Source organism: Neolamprologus brichardi, chromosome 14 (assembly GCF_056152115.1).
Source record: "Neolamprologus brichardi isolate AB-2024 chromosome 14, ASM5615211v1, whole genome shotgun sequence".
Classification (NCBI taxonomy): Eukaryota; Metazoa; Chordata; class Actinopteri; order Cichliformes; family Cichlidae; genus Neolamprologus; species Neolamprologus brichardi.
The window spans coordinates 21,469,933-21,484,591 of NC_142117.1; the positions used below are offsets into that span (position 1 = coordinate 21,469,933).

General features: G+C 39.6%; 1 protein-coding gene across 2 annotated transcripts in view; it reads right to left on the reverse strand.

Moving 5' to 3' along the window:
• The window catches only part of grik4 (glutamate receptor, ionotropic, kainate 4), a 339,306-nt gene that overhangs the window by 77,519 nt on the left and 247,128 nt on the right, over positions 1-14,659 (reverse strand). For both annotated transcript variants that reach the window (XM_035909771.2, XM_006795461.3), the window contains exons 7-8: positions 12,622-12,800; positions 8,133-8,186 (exon numbers count right to left, since the gene is read on the reverse strand). In XM_035909771.2, coding sequence (XP_035765664.1) covers positions 8,133-8,186; positions 12,622-12,800 — 233 coding nt within the window. The remainder of the gene's footprint in view (positions 1-8,132; positions 8,187-12,621; positions 12,801-14,659) is intronic.

Sequence of the window (14,659 nt, forward strand, 5' to 3'; positions counted from 1 at the left end):
AGATAAGCAGGCCAAGATGTTACAGCTGCATGTATGTATGAGGGACGGGGATGTCGGGCGGGTGAGCGTGTTCATGAGTTTATTTATTTGAGTTTTATCATTCATGTGCGTGCAACTGTGCGTTTGTGTGTGCGTGTGTGACAGGCAGGAAGTGCGTTGGCAGCTTTTCAGGCATGGATGCATGACAATGACTACAGTGACAAGAGGGATCACGGGTATGCGGAGGGGAAATGGAACATGAAGAACAAAACAAACAGGCGGAGGGGGTCTATGTAGGGGGTGGGGTGGGGGGTTGAACTGATGGCCCCCGTTTTGCACAGAAGGATAATATGTCAGCCGGCACAGTGTGTCAAAGTGTGTGTTTGGATTGTTTTGCGTGGATGAGAATGTGTGTGTGTGAGTGTGTGTGGGTGTGTGTGTAACAAAGAAAAAAGACAGATAGAGAGAGCCAGCATGCTTGCATCAAGACTCAAAACAACATCGCAACGTGAAAGTGTGTCAGAGGAGGCGCTGCTAGGCCCAATCTCGTGCTCACCTAACCTTCAAATGACATTAGGCGTCCCGTCAACATGTGATGAGTCACTCCCAACCTGATGTGATTTATTCAATCGTGCAGAGTAGCCTGGATCGCGGGACACAAATCACCCAGATGGAAGCCATGGAGCGGGGCTGGGGCTGCGGGCTACGCGTGTGTGTCGGCAAATGTGTGCGCCTAAGTGGATTCGTGCACTTCTTGGTTGTTTTGACCGTCTGCGTGCATGCACCGATCAGATTGTAATGTGCACGTGCATGAGCTGTGTGCGTGCGTGCTCCATTACGTGCAAGCTGAAGGAGCTGCATGATGCCGGCCACTCGCGATCCATGAACCACAAAGTCGTCTTTTTCACAGAGAGAAGCCGTGAAAGCCCCGCGGAGCTCTACAGTTTCCCACCCTTTTCACGAATCATGTTTTTCTTTTAATCTCTCCACTCGCTGTGACCCAAGGGCCAAGATTTCTATTAGATCTGACAATCAAGGCTCAGGATATTAACAGCTGGTATTAAGTGGACTTAATGGGGAGTGCGGAAAATAAACTGGCACGGAGAGCTTTATCACGTAAAGTAAAAGAAACAATTTTTGATACACTCTGAGTGATGCCCATGTGCCTTTTCCACCTCATCACCTGTGTGTCTAATTCACCATCAACTAAAGGGAATTTGTGTTCCTAGATTAAACACTACATTATCCGGGACTAGAGTCTCTGAAATCACAGAGCAACATTAATGCAGTGAGCAGCATGTTTCAGAAGCTATTTTGAGGTGGTAATATCTAAATTGTTATGGCTTTGAACAAAGAGACAAAGATGAACAAAGAAGAAGAAAAAAACCCCTTGTACATCAGGCAGCATCCCGCGAAGATCATTAGCACTAATGAATAGTCAATGAATGGCCACTCTTTCACATTTCTAATCTCCAAATAGAACGTACAGGCACATGGACTGTTGCCATTTATAAGTAATGCAGATTAGCAAACAAAGAGCAATAGCTGAGAAGCATGATGGAAACAACTCACGTTGCTTTGATACATTTGAATTGTACATTGCATAGCTGGAAACATCAGGCTGCGTTCACCAGAATGCAGTACAATAATTCTACTTGATGATGATGATAAGGGGGGGAAAGGAGCATCTGTACCACTTCTTCCTTCCCTAATTTCTCACTCTAGATTAATAACCTCAGCTCGAAACAGAATAAACCAAACAAAGTCAAAACAAAGAGTGAAGACAGTCAAATCCTTAAGTAGGCATGACAAACCCTCCCCTCGTGATGGGTAGCTGCGTGAAGATGTTGATGAGCGTCTTGAGATGATGATTCAGGGAAAACAGATTAGGCAGGGGAGCAGTCTGGCAGGTCGTTAGTCAGGGATGTCAGGACCAGATACAAATGAACTGTCAGCAGAGGAGGAAGACAGAAGCAGGGAATGGTTGGACAAAATAAAGAGACAAAAGGAGCTGAATGGAAAGAAAGAGGAGAGGGAGAGAGCAGACGCCAAATGAATGGGAAATTTAAGGATGACTCCGATTTATCGGACTAACCAATTTGTGAGGGAACCGTGTAGTTCCAGAGCAATAATTTAAACAATTAACAACTACAATGGCATTTATTGCTAGTAATCGCATTAAACATTGTTAAAACATGCATAATTAATCTTGCATGGCCTTCTTTAGAAATCCATACATTTACAATCAATTGTAATAACAAGAGCAGACCAAGACTGCATGCAGTACCTCAAACAGAGCTCAAGATAATTCCTTCACAGCATGCATTTAAACGAATCCCAGAATTCACAAAGATATAGCAAAAAATGTCAGATTTGCCAGTCTCACTGTGGAAAAGAATAACTTCTTTACATCACTTCTAAGGTTGGCCGAGCTTCTGCTAACGGACGGACATGCAAACCAAAACAATCATGTGATCCTCTTTGTGGAGGTAATGATGAATGTTTGAATTTAAGTACACAGTGTTTCATTCGGGTATCTTAAATATGACTTCTAAATGAATGCTCGTTCTAAACAGGATCATCCCTCTGCAACATGCATCAGTTTGTGAAACAGAGAGGACTGGGGACATTTGCTTGTCTTTTTCATCTGTTTTTTTTTATTGGTTTAGAAACTTAGGGAGAAGAACGGTATTAGGTACCCATCCGTCCACCAATCTGCTGCTTATCCAAGCCATTCTGAAGCCAGCCAAGAGACTTCCCCAATGAGTTTTGGGTCTGCCTCTGGGCCTGCTCCCAGATGCACATGCCTGAAACACCTAAGAGGTGCACTGTGGAGGCTGGGTGGTGGTAATGAGGAAGGACTCTGGCTGGAAATTCAGGGCCCTTAATTGTATGTTATGTATTTGAGATGAGTGTGCCAGCATGTTAATGTGCCAGCATGTTAATGTATTTACTGCATAAGATGCACGATAAATCAAAAAACCTTTAGAAAGATCCTTCAGCGTAAGCACATTTTAATACAGTAACAATAATGTGCTTGAGTCATATAGTTGATTATACTAGCAGAGAGTCCCACCTGGATCAAGTGGCCATGTGAGAGGAGGAAAGGGGGAGGCTATTTAAAAAATGCCCAACTCGATGTTCAGCTCAGAGTCCATTAGCCAGTTAACGTGTCATGTTATTACAACATTTATATAGCGACGCTCCAAACTCATTTGCTTGTTGCCATCTAGTTTCAGCACTGCCTCTGTTGTCTAGACGAGTGGGCAGTGACATAATACAGCAGGTTACCTCAATTAACCAGGATTTACTTTTTTTGGCAAAAACATCTAGAAATGCAGATTTATTTATCAGGACACAAGACCTCTTTAAAATACTAATACGCAAAGTTGCGTGATCAGCGAGGCCACCACATCATGCACCCTTGTAGAAGCTAATTCCCAATCAGCATTAGCCTCAGTAACTGCTTTTCACTTGACACGAAACTGCAAGCCCTCTGATTAACTTTCACTTGCTCCACCGTACAATTATGCGCATAACCAAACTGAGAACTCTTGACAGCAATTTAGACAGATTAGATGCTCTTTTGATCAAAAGACATATTAAATGTTCCCATTCGAGAGACACAGTTTTAGATTACGTTCTAGGTTAGCAACACATTTGAACTTTGCTTTCGTTTTTGCATAATTTCAAGTATCATCAGTGGGTGAAACGATCTGCCTGCACAGGATAACTAAAGATCACCAGAATCTAAGGCCATCGCCATAAAAAAGCTGTTGTTACTCTGCCAGTATTATCAGGCCTCAGTTGTTGACTTTTGAACGTTTGGAGATAAAATGTCATTGCATCATCGTTTTATCATATTTTACATCTGTGTGTAATATTGTCATAATTAAGTTCTTGAGTTATTGCCAAAAATATGATTTGTGACCTTGGTCTTTGAGGCTTGAGTGAATGTTTTTACCAAATTTGATAAAAAAAAAAATTCCCTCAAGGTGTTCAAGGGAACAGGATGGATGAAAGTTCAAAAACATAAAGCTGCCAGTGCAGCATATCAAACACATGCAGTCAGTTTGTCACTTCATAAAAACTGCCCTCAGCTTATGTTTGATTAAAAATGAATGTAATCATCACAAGTTGACCTCTGACCTCGAGGTCAAGGCCTCAAGGATTGAAACTTGTCCAAGATTTTTAGTAAATGCACCTATTGTATGACTGCTCAAGTCCTAGCTGACTTCCTTCTTGAGTCATTTCATTTACTGGTTTTTCAAAAAACCTGACCTGCGACCATAACCTTGAGGTCGAGATCGCTGAGATTTCAAATCATTTGAGATTTTTAGTAGACACACAAATGGTCTCAATTTAGAAATACCCCATCAGCTTTTTACGGCTGAGGGTTAACAAAAAGTGGTCCAGATGATGTTTGGATATTATTTTTAGATAATTAGGAGAGTACACACATATACGCTGTGCATTCTCACACCCATGAACATGAACATACCACCTGTACATACATACCAGATATTACTGACTCTACCACAATTATCTTTATCATCTGTCTTGCTTCACGTGTGCCTGTGGTTCAAGAGCTATCACCAAAATACATATTTAGAAGTTATTTCACTTTTAATAAATTAAACAAGTTATAAATGAAAAGCACTTATCATCTACAGCTCCCTTTGGGGTTTCATGTGCCAACTAGGGATGGACAATCTAGCCAAATGATCATATGACTGTCTTTTGGAATAAAATCAAAGGATCTGAAATACAGTGTCAATTACATGCCTGGATACACTTCTCTGCATTGTGTTTTACTCTGAATTTAACCAGAAAGTTGTTAAAGTAGCGATTTTATTGCCGTGAGACTTTTTTGAGATGTTCTTCCTGGTGAAACCAGTCACATTCTTGCTTCGTCGATGTGGACTTAATGTATTTACTTAGCTGACAGTGAGGGGAAACTCACAGAAACCACAAGGCCTTGCCGATATTGTGATTGCCATGAAAGGATCAAGGATGTGTTCGGCAGATTCTGCAGACTTAAAGAATCCAGAGTGAAACAAGCCAGGAATTAAGATGGATAACACTGATGCACCTTTCCTCAAATATCAGTGAAAAAAGTACGACCTATTTTCTCAGTCTATTCTTTTATAAGTCTCCTATTGAAATATATGAAAATTTACTCACCAGCCACTTTGTTAGGTACACCTGCATTGAGTGAATTCCAGCACCTTGCTGCATCTACCCCTAAAGAATTAATGCACTTTTAAAGGACAAATGGGGTGAGACTGGGTAGTAGAAAGGTGTACCTAATGAAGTGGATGAATGAATATAATAATAATAATAATAATAATATGAACAATTGTGCATCTATCCAACTTATCTTGCAGGTCAGTGTGTCTAAGCTACAGAGATGTTTTGGGTCTTTTCCTTATAATTTTGTTTTCATTTTTTAGTATCAGACTATTAACCCAATATTACATTTTATTATTTATTGGAGACTAGATATGTGTGATAAAACATGCTGGTGACAAAACTATTTAAAATAAGAAGGCAGAATGAAAAAGTTGTTCATAGTATTTAGGCTACGAGAGCCTGCTGCTGTGATCTGAGACTATAAACATAAATAATTAATACTGTTGGACTTAAATGGAACGACTTTGACCGTGATGTGTAAATAAACCTTTTCATTGCCACGTCCTCACAGGTCGGCTTTGTGAAATGGCAGCATACTTCAAAAAGTACAAGAAAAAAACACAAGCATTGAGCGTATTATTGCTATTTTAGAAATGTACTATCACAGTGAGATTGGAAAACAGGCACAATGAAATGAAGTGCGATGGAACATAATGGAAGTTGTTCTCGTCCTCTTTTGTGTAGTTTTTATTTGTGTGTGTGTGTGTGTGTGTGTGTGTGTGTGTGTGTGTGTGTGACGAACACAATGCGCAATCGGCACGGCCATTAAGAGCACAATCACTTATGAATCACTTATTACAACATCTAAGGACACAAACGTCCTTCTATTTTCTCCACTTACAGCTTCAGCATCACATCTCAGCCTGACAGGTATCATGGTCCTGGGTCCTTGACCCAGTATTTCGAGATTTTTTCTGGACTTGTTATTTATTTCATTAAAGGTATAACATCGTTTATGTTCTAATTCTTGAGTATTTTATTTTCTAGTGTTACTTTTTCTTGTTTTATTTTTAGTTCTGCTTTCATTTCCAGTCTGTCCTTGTCTCGTTTCATTGTTTGTTTACCTTTGGTCTCCCCAGTGATGTCCTGCGTCTTTTTTATTCTGTCTGCATTCTGTCTACATGGCCGTCTGTGTTCTCTATCTTGTCAAATGCACATGTCTTAGCCTGGGTGTTACTTAGTGTTTTATTTTGATAGTCCCATCTCGCATCTGTCAAGTGTCAGTTCTGGTTCCTGTCTCATTTCAGGTAGATTCTATTCAGATGCGTTCCCAGGCGTTTCCACTCTACCCCAATCTCCTCTCTCTGTATTGTGTCACATCCTCCATCGTGGTGTGTATAGCTTATGGTACTCTGGTTAGTTAGTTTGTTAATATTCTGCTTCGGTTACTCTTTTGCCTGCACGATAAAAGCAATGATTTTAAGTTATGTTGTGTCTGCTGAGTCCTGCACTCTCTATTTTCCACACGCCCCGTTTTATGACACCAGGGGCACGGTGCTGACCATTTTAATGATGCTAACTGAAACTATTAACAATGCTGCCACTAAGCAATAGCTGCTTCTTCTTCTTTTCTTTTTCTTTTCTTTCTTTCTTTTTTTTTTTTTTTTTAAAGAAAATGGTGGTAATGGTAGTAAGAGGGTGGTTGTGGTCATCATCTTGTATCTGCCATGAATCTGTGCTTTGTTCCGCTCTTCAGCAGACCTGCTAGTCTGCAAGTGGATCGCAACAAAGGAAGAAACAGATGACAATGATCTTATTGAGGTGTGGAGGCAAGAGACAAAACAAGCAGGCTGAACAAAGAGAGAAGAGAAAGGAGAGAAGTGACTATGTCAAAGACTGTGGAGGAAAACATGAAGATGGCAGCAGCCCACTCCTAATGAGTCATAAATCAGCTTGATATGAATAATCTCTACAGCACTATTAGAGCAAAGTGTTTTGAACCTCATTAATTTCTATTAGGGAGCAGCTATCTTCTAAGTTTACTGTAGCATCAATTTTTCTCCAAGCCGCTTTCGTTACAATCGTCCTATAACTTTCACGGATCCTTTAACCTTTATGTGACCAAACGCCATTACTTCCTTTTCATTTTTAGCACATGTAACAAAACATGCAAAAGCTTGTTTTTAAGCATGCCCAGTGGACATTAAATATTCAAGAAATGCCTCTTAGACATTTCAGTGATAATGATTCAGCTGTTGGCCTGTTACTGCTTCGAAAGCATCTTTGTGAGGAAGCCTTTACTTTAGCTGCCTCCTCAGCTCTTTCTCTGTTTGCTGCTGTCACCTCTTTTAAAGGCAGTGTCACTGTAAACAGTATACAACACCTAGTAATGAAGCAACACAATAATCAAAGTAAGCAACTGTGCACTTCACAGTATGTAATGCAATGGGATTAAATCCATGTGGAAAAAGGTAAGTTCAGCTTTAAAAGCAGCAAGACAACCAATGTGATAGATCGATGACTTGTCGAGAGAGAGACCCCAGATTTTGCCCCCCGAAAATGCCAAATGGAGGGAAGGATGGATGAATCACAGCAAGACTGATCAGAAAAAAAAACAAAGAAAGACTCTAATGATGATGACTTCCTCATTCATTCAACAGGTCCCGTCTGGCTTTCTACAATTATAATTACAAGACAAATGGCAGCACAAACAACACCAGCAGTTGCAGCAGTATGACTTATAATAATTAGTAATATTTATTTGTTTGGTCCAGAAGTGCACTTCACCCAGTGAGTGAGGCCAGAATAGCAACTGTACTCGGTCTCCAATTTGCAGTCACATTAAACAAGCAGAAAAGAAACTGCCTGTAAAGCCCTGATTAAATGAAGCTCTACAATTTCTCTGTCAGAGCTCTATCCACTCAATCACTCATTCAAGGCAGGAGCATCAATTAAAGTACTATTTTAATACAGCGCTCGAAATCAACATGTTACGCCCACGCCATTTTCCGTCTTCTTACCAGAGAGGTGAAGATGTAAGTGTAGTAGACTGACAGCATTCCCAGCTCTGATGCCTGCAGAGAAAAAAAAAAGACAGGAAGGGCGACAGATGAAAGATTAAAGAGAATGTAAGAAAAGTGCAAGGCACATAGGATTGGTTATTGAACAAAATGATATTAAGTTTGAGGTCAAAAAAACACAAAGAGGTGGGAAAACAAAGCAAAAAGCAGGGATAGTGATAAAACAGGGTAGAGAGGTCAGTGATGCAGTGTAACTCGAACTCTGGTGTGAGCAGACAGATCAACTGCACATCTCGATAACACCGGGCATATTCTTATCTGACAAAGGTTCTCAATAGAGCAGTTAATTTCTGAGGAGCATTAGTATGCCGTTCGACACTCTGTCTTACAATTTGATTAAATCAAGTCAGAGTGAGGAGCAGTTGTGAAGGACAGGGTGAACTTCTCATGGTTTCATTTCATTAAAGCCATCATAAAAGAAAATCATGAAGGAACAGATTTTAGTGCCGCAACGAACATTATCATTAAAACCAATTGAAACCCATAAACCTGTAAATATCAAGTCGTTGACAAAAAAAATGTTTTTAAAAAGTCCCACAGTTCATGTTCCCGTGGTTTGGATTCTCTTAGAGGAACAAGTCACATTAAATCAAACTTGTTATCAGTTATCTCTTTTATCTTATGATGAAACAGATGTTTGATCCAAATGAAAATGAGAATAATATCCATATAGTTTCCACACTGAAATTATTCTAAGTGTGCATCATCAAAAAGACTTTAATAACAGATATTTACCTGTGAGCCAAACAAAATCTTACCCGTGTGTGTGTGAGTATCAGGTGTTCAAACTACAGTAAATAATAAAATACTAAAAACATGAAAGGTGCTAATTATTACAGCAAAAAAAGCCTTTTTATTATTAAACTCCAAATGACTGCTCAAGATGTTTTTGTACAGCTTGTACTTTTGCAAACTTAAGCACGCTATTAATCTAAAAGTACCCTGAGCTTCTCTATGCACAGTAAATTACATGCTTCAGGGGGGTTGTTTGTTAAGGTCTGCCCTGGGGTTACACGGCAGGTAAGGGTAGCTAATGGTACAAGGCGGCTGAAATGTTTTCTCTTTGCAGAAAATACATAAAAAAACTGAATATTTCAAGCCACTGCCTCTTTTCTGTGGGTGACCTCTGCCTTTAATAGCACCAAACAGAAAATGACATTATGACCCAGAACGCTTTGTTTGCTACCCACACTTTATTCAGGATGCACAACACCGCCATAGCTAATGGCTGATGAAAAATCCCTTCGGTCTCTTTTGCTACTTTTGAAATAAGCCTTCTTGCGTTTTGTTTTGGGTTTTTCTTTTACTTTTGATCTTGTGGTTGTTCAACCACAGCTTTTGGTCAGAGTGCACAGTTTGCACTGCACCATATATACTGGACAAAGTCTTGTAATAAACAGTGCACAGAACTGGGAGGCCTGACTAAATGAGATTAAACACAAAATGCTGACCTAAACCCGTCTGAATGCTAAAACCTCAGAGAGTGAGACCTTTGCCTGAAGACGGTTTGAAGTAAGATGTAAACAAACTAATAAGGGGCAATGTCTTGCATGACATAGGCCATTCCTGTCCCTTTAGACAAGCTTGGCGCTCTTATGATTATCTGAGACTCGTGAATATTCCAGTGCAGAGCTTTGATATGTTTGGCAACCGCACACTTCATATGAGGTTTGATTGCCAACTTTCTACCACCCTGCCACAGGACTGTCTTTTGACAGGCAGAGACAGACAGCGTGACGCAGAAAGAAGACGGGCTATGCGAGAGCCAGGGAGATGGATGAACAAGACCACATGGCGAGGGTGGTGTGAAGAAATAAAGTGAAATCATCTTCACTGCATTTGGGTGCAGAGAAAACACAGAGAGAACAGAGAGTGGTGAGAAGAAAGACCAACTCCATATTCAAACTGAAGAGACAGATGGAGAACACACAGAGAGAAAGAGACAGTCCAGTGTGGACTCCTGCTGCTCTGTGGTCGACGGTTGCTATGGTGACTAGATGACCACTGAAAGACAACCTGAAAACTTTACTTAGACTGAAAACTACTGTGACATATATGTGTGTGTGTGTGTGTGTGTGTGTGTGTGTGTGTGTGTGTATATATATATATATATATATATATATATATAAATATATATAAAAACAGGGAACAATTAAAATAATGAAAAAACAAGAGAATCATCTTCTCCTCCATCCCTCTCCCAACCCTCTTCTGCCCCCACTCATTGTCACCTCCACTCTAGCTATCCATCTATTGTCTTCAAGAAATAATGAGGTGTGTATTAATTACTAAGAGACCATATGCTGCTGCCACACACCCTCGCTTCTTCAGCTCCAACCTGCACCGATCCCATTATTACTTTTTACAGCATAAATGTCCAAACAGCAGGAGCTGTATGAGTAGAAGTATTATATTGCCGTAAAAACAGATTTTTCTTTCTTTTGCGATATTTGCCAAAATATAACTAATTAGACAAAAATTACAAGATTAAATACAAAATGCAGTTTTTAAATTATGATTTTTTTTTATTAAGGGATAAAAATAACCAAACCAACCAGGCCCAGGTTGAAAAAGTGATTGCCCTCCCCAGACATGAATTAACGGTGATTAACCACATTTTTAGTTGATTTGACTTTCACTGGCCATGACCAAGCCCTGGTTACCACTACCCTTCCTAAATCAAGAAATCACTTTAATAGAACCTGTCTGAGAACATGAAGTAGGCTAAAAGTTCTCAAAAATCAACACATGCAATTCACAAAACAATGTCACTGACATCTGTCAGTCATGGCAACTATGCCATTTCTATGGATCTGGGACTCCAGAGAACCCCAGCAAGATCCATTATCCACAAATGGAGAAAACTTTCAGGGGAGGCCTGGTCTACCAAAACCATCCAAATGCAATTAGATTAGATTAGAATTCGGGATTCAACAATAAGAAGCGCGAAAACAGCATCCGTAGCAGAGCTCCACCAAACTGCTGACTGAAAAGAACACAAAGGCTTGTTTTGGGGATCCACCATCTGGTGGATATCCTGGACTGATGAGACAAAAGCTGAACATTTTTGGAACGTCCTGTTACATCTGGCTTAACACTAACAGCATGTCATAAAAAGAACATCACACCAACACTCAAACAGGGTGGAGGTAATGTGTTGGTCAGTTATTGCTGTAATTGATGGAACCATGAATTCTGCTCTGCACCAGGAAAGCCTGAAGGGGTTTGTGAAGCTAAATGCCACTTGAATGGCTAAAATAAAATAAAATAAAATAAAACAAAATTAAATAACATTTTGGAGTGGCCTAGTCAACATCCAGACTTAAATCAGATTGAGATGGTTCGGCGTGACCTTACACAGGCCGGTCAAAATTCCTCCACAATGATGTCAAAGACTCATCGCCACTTATTACAAATGCTTGACTGCAGTTCTTGCTGCCACAGCTAAATATTAGGTCAAGGGAGCAAAATCATTTTTACACAAGGCCATGTAGGTTTGGACAGACTTTTTGCCTTAATAAATGAAATCATCATTAAGAAACAGGATTTTGCATTTACTCAGGTTATCTTTGCAAAATGTAAAAGCAAAATATTTGAAAACATCTGAAACATCGAATTGTGACAAATATGCAAAAAAGAAAAAAGAAAAAAAAGAAATCAGAAAGGGGGAAAATACTTTTTCACAGCACTGCACATTAAAGTGAATGCGTCTAAGGTCGTATTAATGTTCCAAAGCATTAATTACTGGTATGTGCCATTAGCAAAGAAACCATGCAAAGGTCACACTGATATGCTTCTGACAGAAACTGCACTCACTGATGTTGTCAGTCGTTTTTTCTCTGTTTATGTAAACGAGGAGGAACCAGTAGATAATAAATTCACTTCATGTGATACACTGTCTTAAAGAAAAAACACTTTAAATGAAATGTATGTAAGGTACAAAAAGTGGAGAAAAGGTCTTTGTCTTATAAGTCTGTTCTTAAATTAACCTGTAAAACATTTGGTGAAATCTCACTTCTCGACACTCAGTCATTGGGATACGACTGGATTTTATGCACTCCTTCATGTGCAGTAATTTGAAAGGACATGCTTGTTTGGCAATATCGCTTCCGTTCATTTCCTTTTTAATTTAGGCTTAGATTTTGAGCATAACTGTCTTTGAAAACCTGTGCTCACTTAAACACAAATTCTTATCATCCATCTTGCAATTCAACACTAAACGACTTAAAACTTTTCCAACTTTCCCCAAATACTGGAAAAAGTTGAACAGTTATCCTTGAACAATTGTTGCCACCGGCGTTCTTCTCTCGCTTTCACTTTTTGAGATTTATATGAATGTGGAGTGGTATTAATCCCAGACCGCAGGCACGGAATAAAGAGAGCGTTATCAGTGCATACAGATCACGGCTATCGTGTGTCCCATACTAACCCGCTCCAAAATGATATGTGACATTGTGGCATTGGCATCGACTATTATGGTGGGAGTCTTGTCATCTCGAATCTCCTTTAGGAGTGGGGTCGGGTCCTGGCTGTCATCAAGCATGCGCACAGACAGAGTCTCCTTGGAGATGAGGAACTGCCTGAGGAGCTGCTCCAGGTTTAATAAGCCTGCCGGTAAGACACACATGGAAAAAAGAAAGAAAGAAAGAAAAGAAAAACATGAGAGACAGAGAATTACTCATATTGAAGGAAAGAATCTCCCAAGGAAATGGTACTTTAAATGCATTTTTAAAATTAGGATATATAGCCAAAAAGTTAAGGAAAGTCAACAACATTTAGAAAGTTTGATCCTGCAATGCAGCATGAGCCGAAATATTCAGTGTCCTTATACAGTCGTGTGAAAAAAAAAGTTTTCACAGGACTGCAGAGTCCTGTGAAAACTTGAGTACACTCCCTGATTCAGTAGTTTGTAGAACCACCTTTACCATCAATTATTTGAAGGAGACACTTTCTGTGTGACTTTATCAGTCTCGCTCATGGTTGTGGAGAATTTTTTCCTTAAACGAGGTTAGTCTTTATGCAAGGCTGCCACAGCATGTCAGTGGGGCTGAGGTTAGGACTTTGACTGGGTCACTGTAACACCTTGATTCTTTTCACTTTCACCCATTCTGTTGTAGATTTGCTGCTGCGCTCAAAATAATTCTCCTTCATGACCCAGTTTGGGCCAAGCTTTAGCTGTTGCATGATGCATGACTGCAAGCTGCCCGAGACCTGTACTATGAAGCAGTATTTTCTCATATCCAGGTAATGTCAGACTGGCCCTGGGTTTTCTGTACTACAAAAACAAAACTCTCATCATGGTAAGTTATGCTGGTAACGTAACCTGCTAAAGAGCAGATCCCTAATCAGGTTCCAGATCAGGGATCATCAGGTATGAAATCACCATCTACTGAGCCTCCAGTTCTCCAGAAAAGCATTACCATTCCCGGGTGTTTGCATGAATATTAGGAAGCTCTTTCAATCTAAAATCTTGCTGTTTGATACTTTGATTTTTCCAGTTGGAAAAATGTTATTCTTATGAAATAAGCAGTAATATATTATCCTACATTAGGACCTCTGTTTGTACTTTATTTCAAATCTTCAAAATTGGATTAAAGACAACCAAGGTTGCTAAGTAACAACAAAAACTGTCTAATATTAATTAAATACTCATTTTCAATATATGTATATATATTTCTTAATGATAGAGTTATGATATTGATAAGTCTCCTAACTTACACAGTTGATATTAATGTAGCAGCTCTTTTCTAGTTTCACTAATTGAAGTGTTTGAAACACACACACATTCGCACAAAACTTTTAATACTAAATTACTGTACAGTCCTTTTCTTCTCACACACGCTGATTTGTTTGAAGCAGCTATGTTATTTTCAGTCTGTGTTATGTCTTTAACCTATTCATTTTTTCCCCTTTTTCCTCCTTTGTAAAATATGCTGCTCTAATGTCAGTCTACACTGATCCATAATTGCCATTGATGAAATGCTGCCATCACCACCCTCTTCACGTGAATGTGCAAACCTTGTGTAAATCATGGGTTTAACTTTGCAAGCTGATAATCAGCTCCGTGCAAGTGATTATCCTGATTGCTAATGTTAGGTTAAGTGAATCAAAGTAACGGGAAGACTGAACGGGATTTGTACTGTGGCTGCAAAACAATTCCAAGTCGTCACCCCTCTGCTACTGTGCTCGACACTTGGTTGCCGATGTGCATTAGGACCCCATTGGTCTCGTCTGTCAAATACACATTATTCTAGAAGTCTTGGGATTTGACCAGAAGCAACTTGTCTTTGTAACATTTGAGACAGAAAATGCCCTGTCTTCTAAACAAGTCATGTTCTTTTTCTAATTGTACAATGTGAATTTTAATATTCGAGGCATGCAGAGTCTGAGATGTAGCTCTTGGATTTTTTGCAGTTTTTCTTAACATTTTATGGTCTGGCAACTTCAGCTTTTATAGAGGTGCTCAC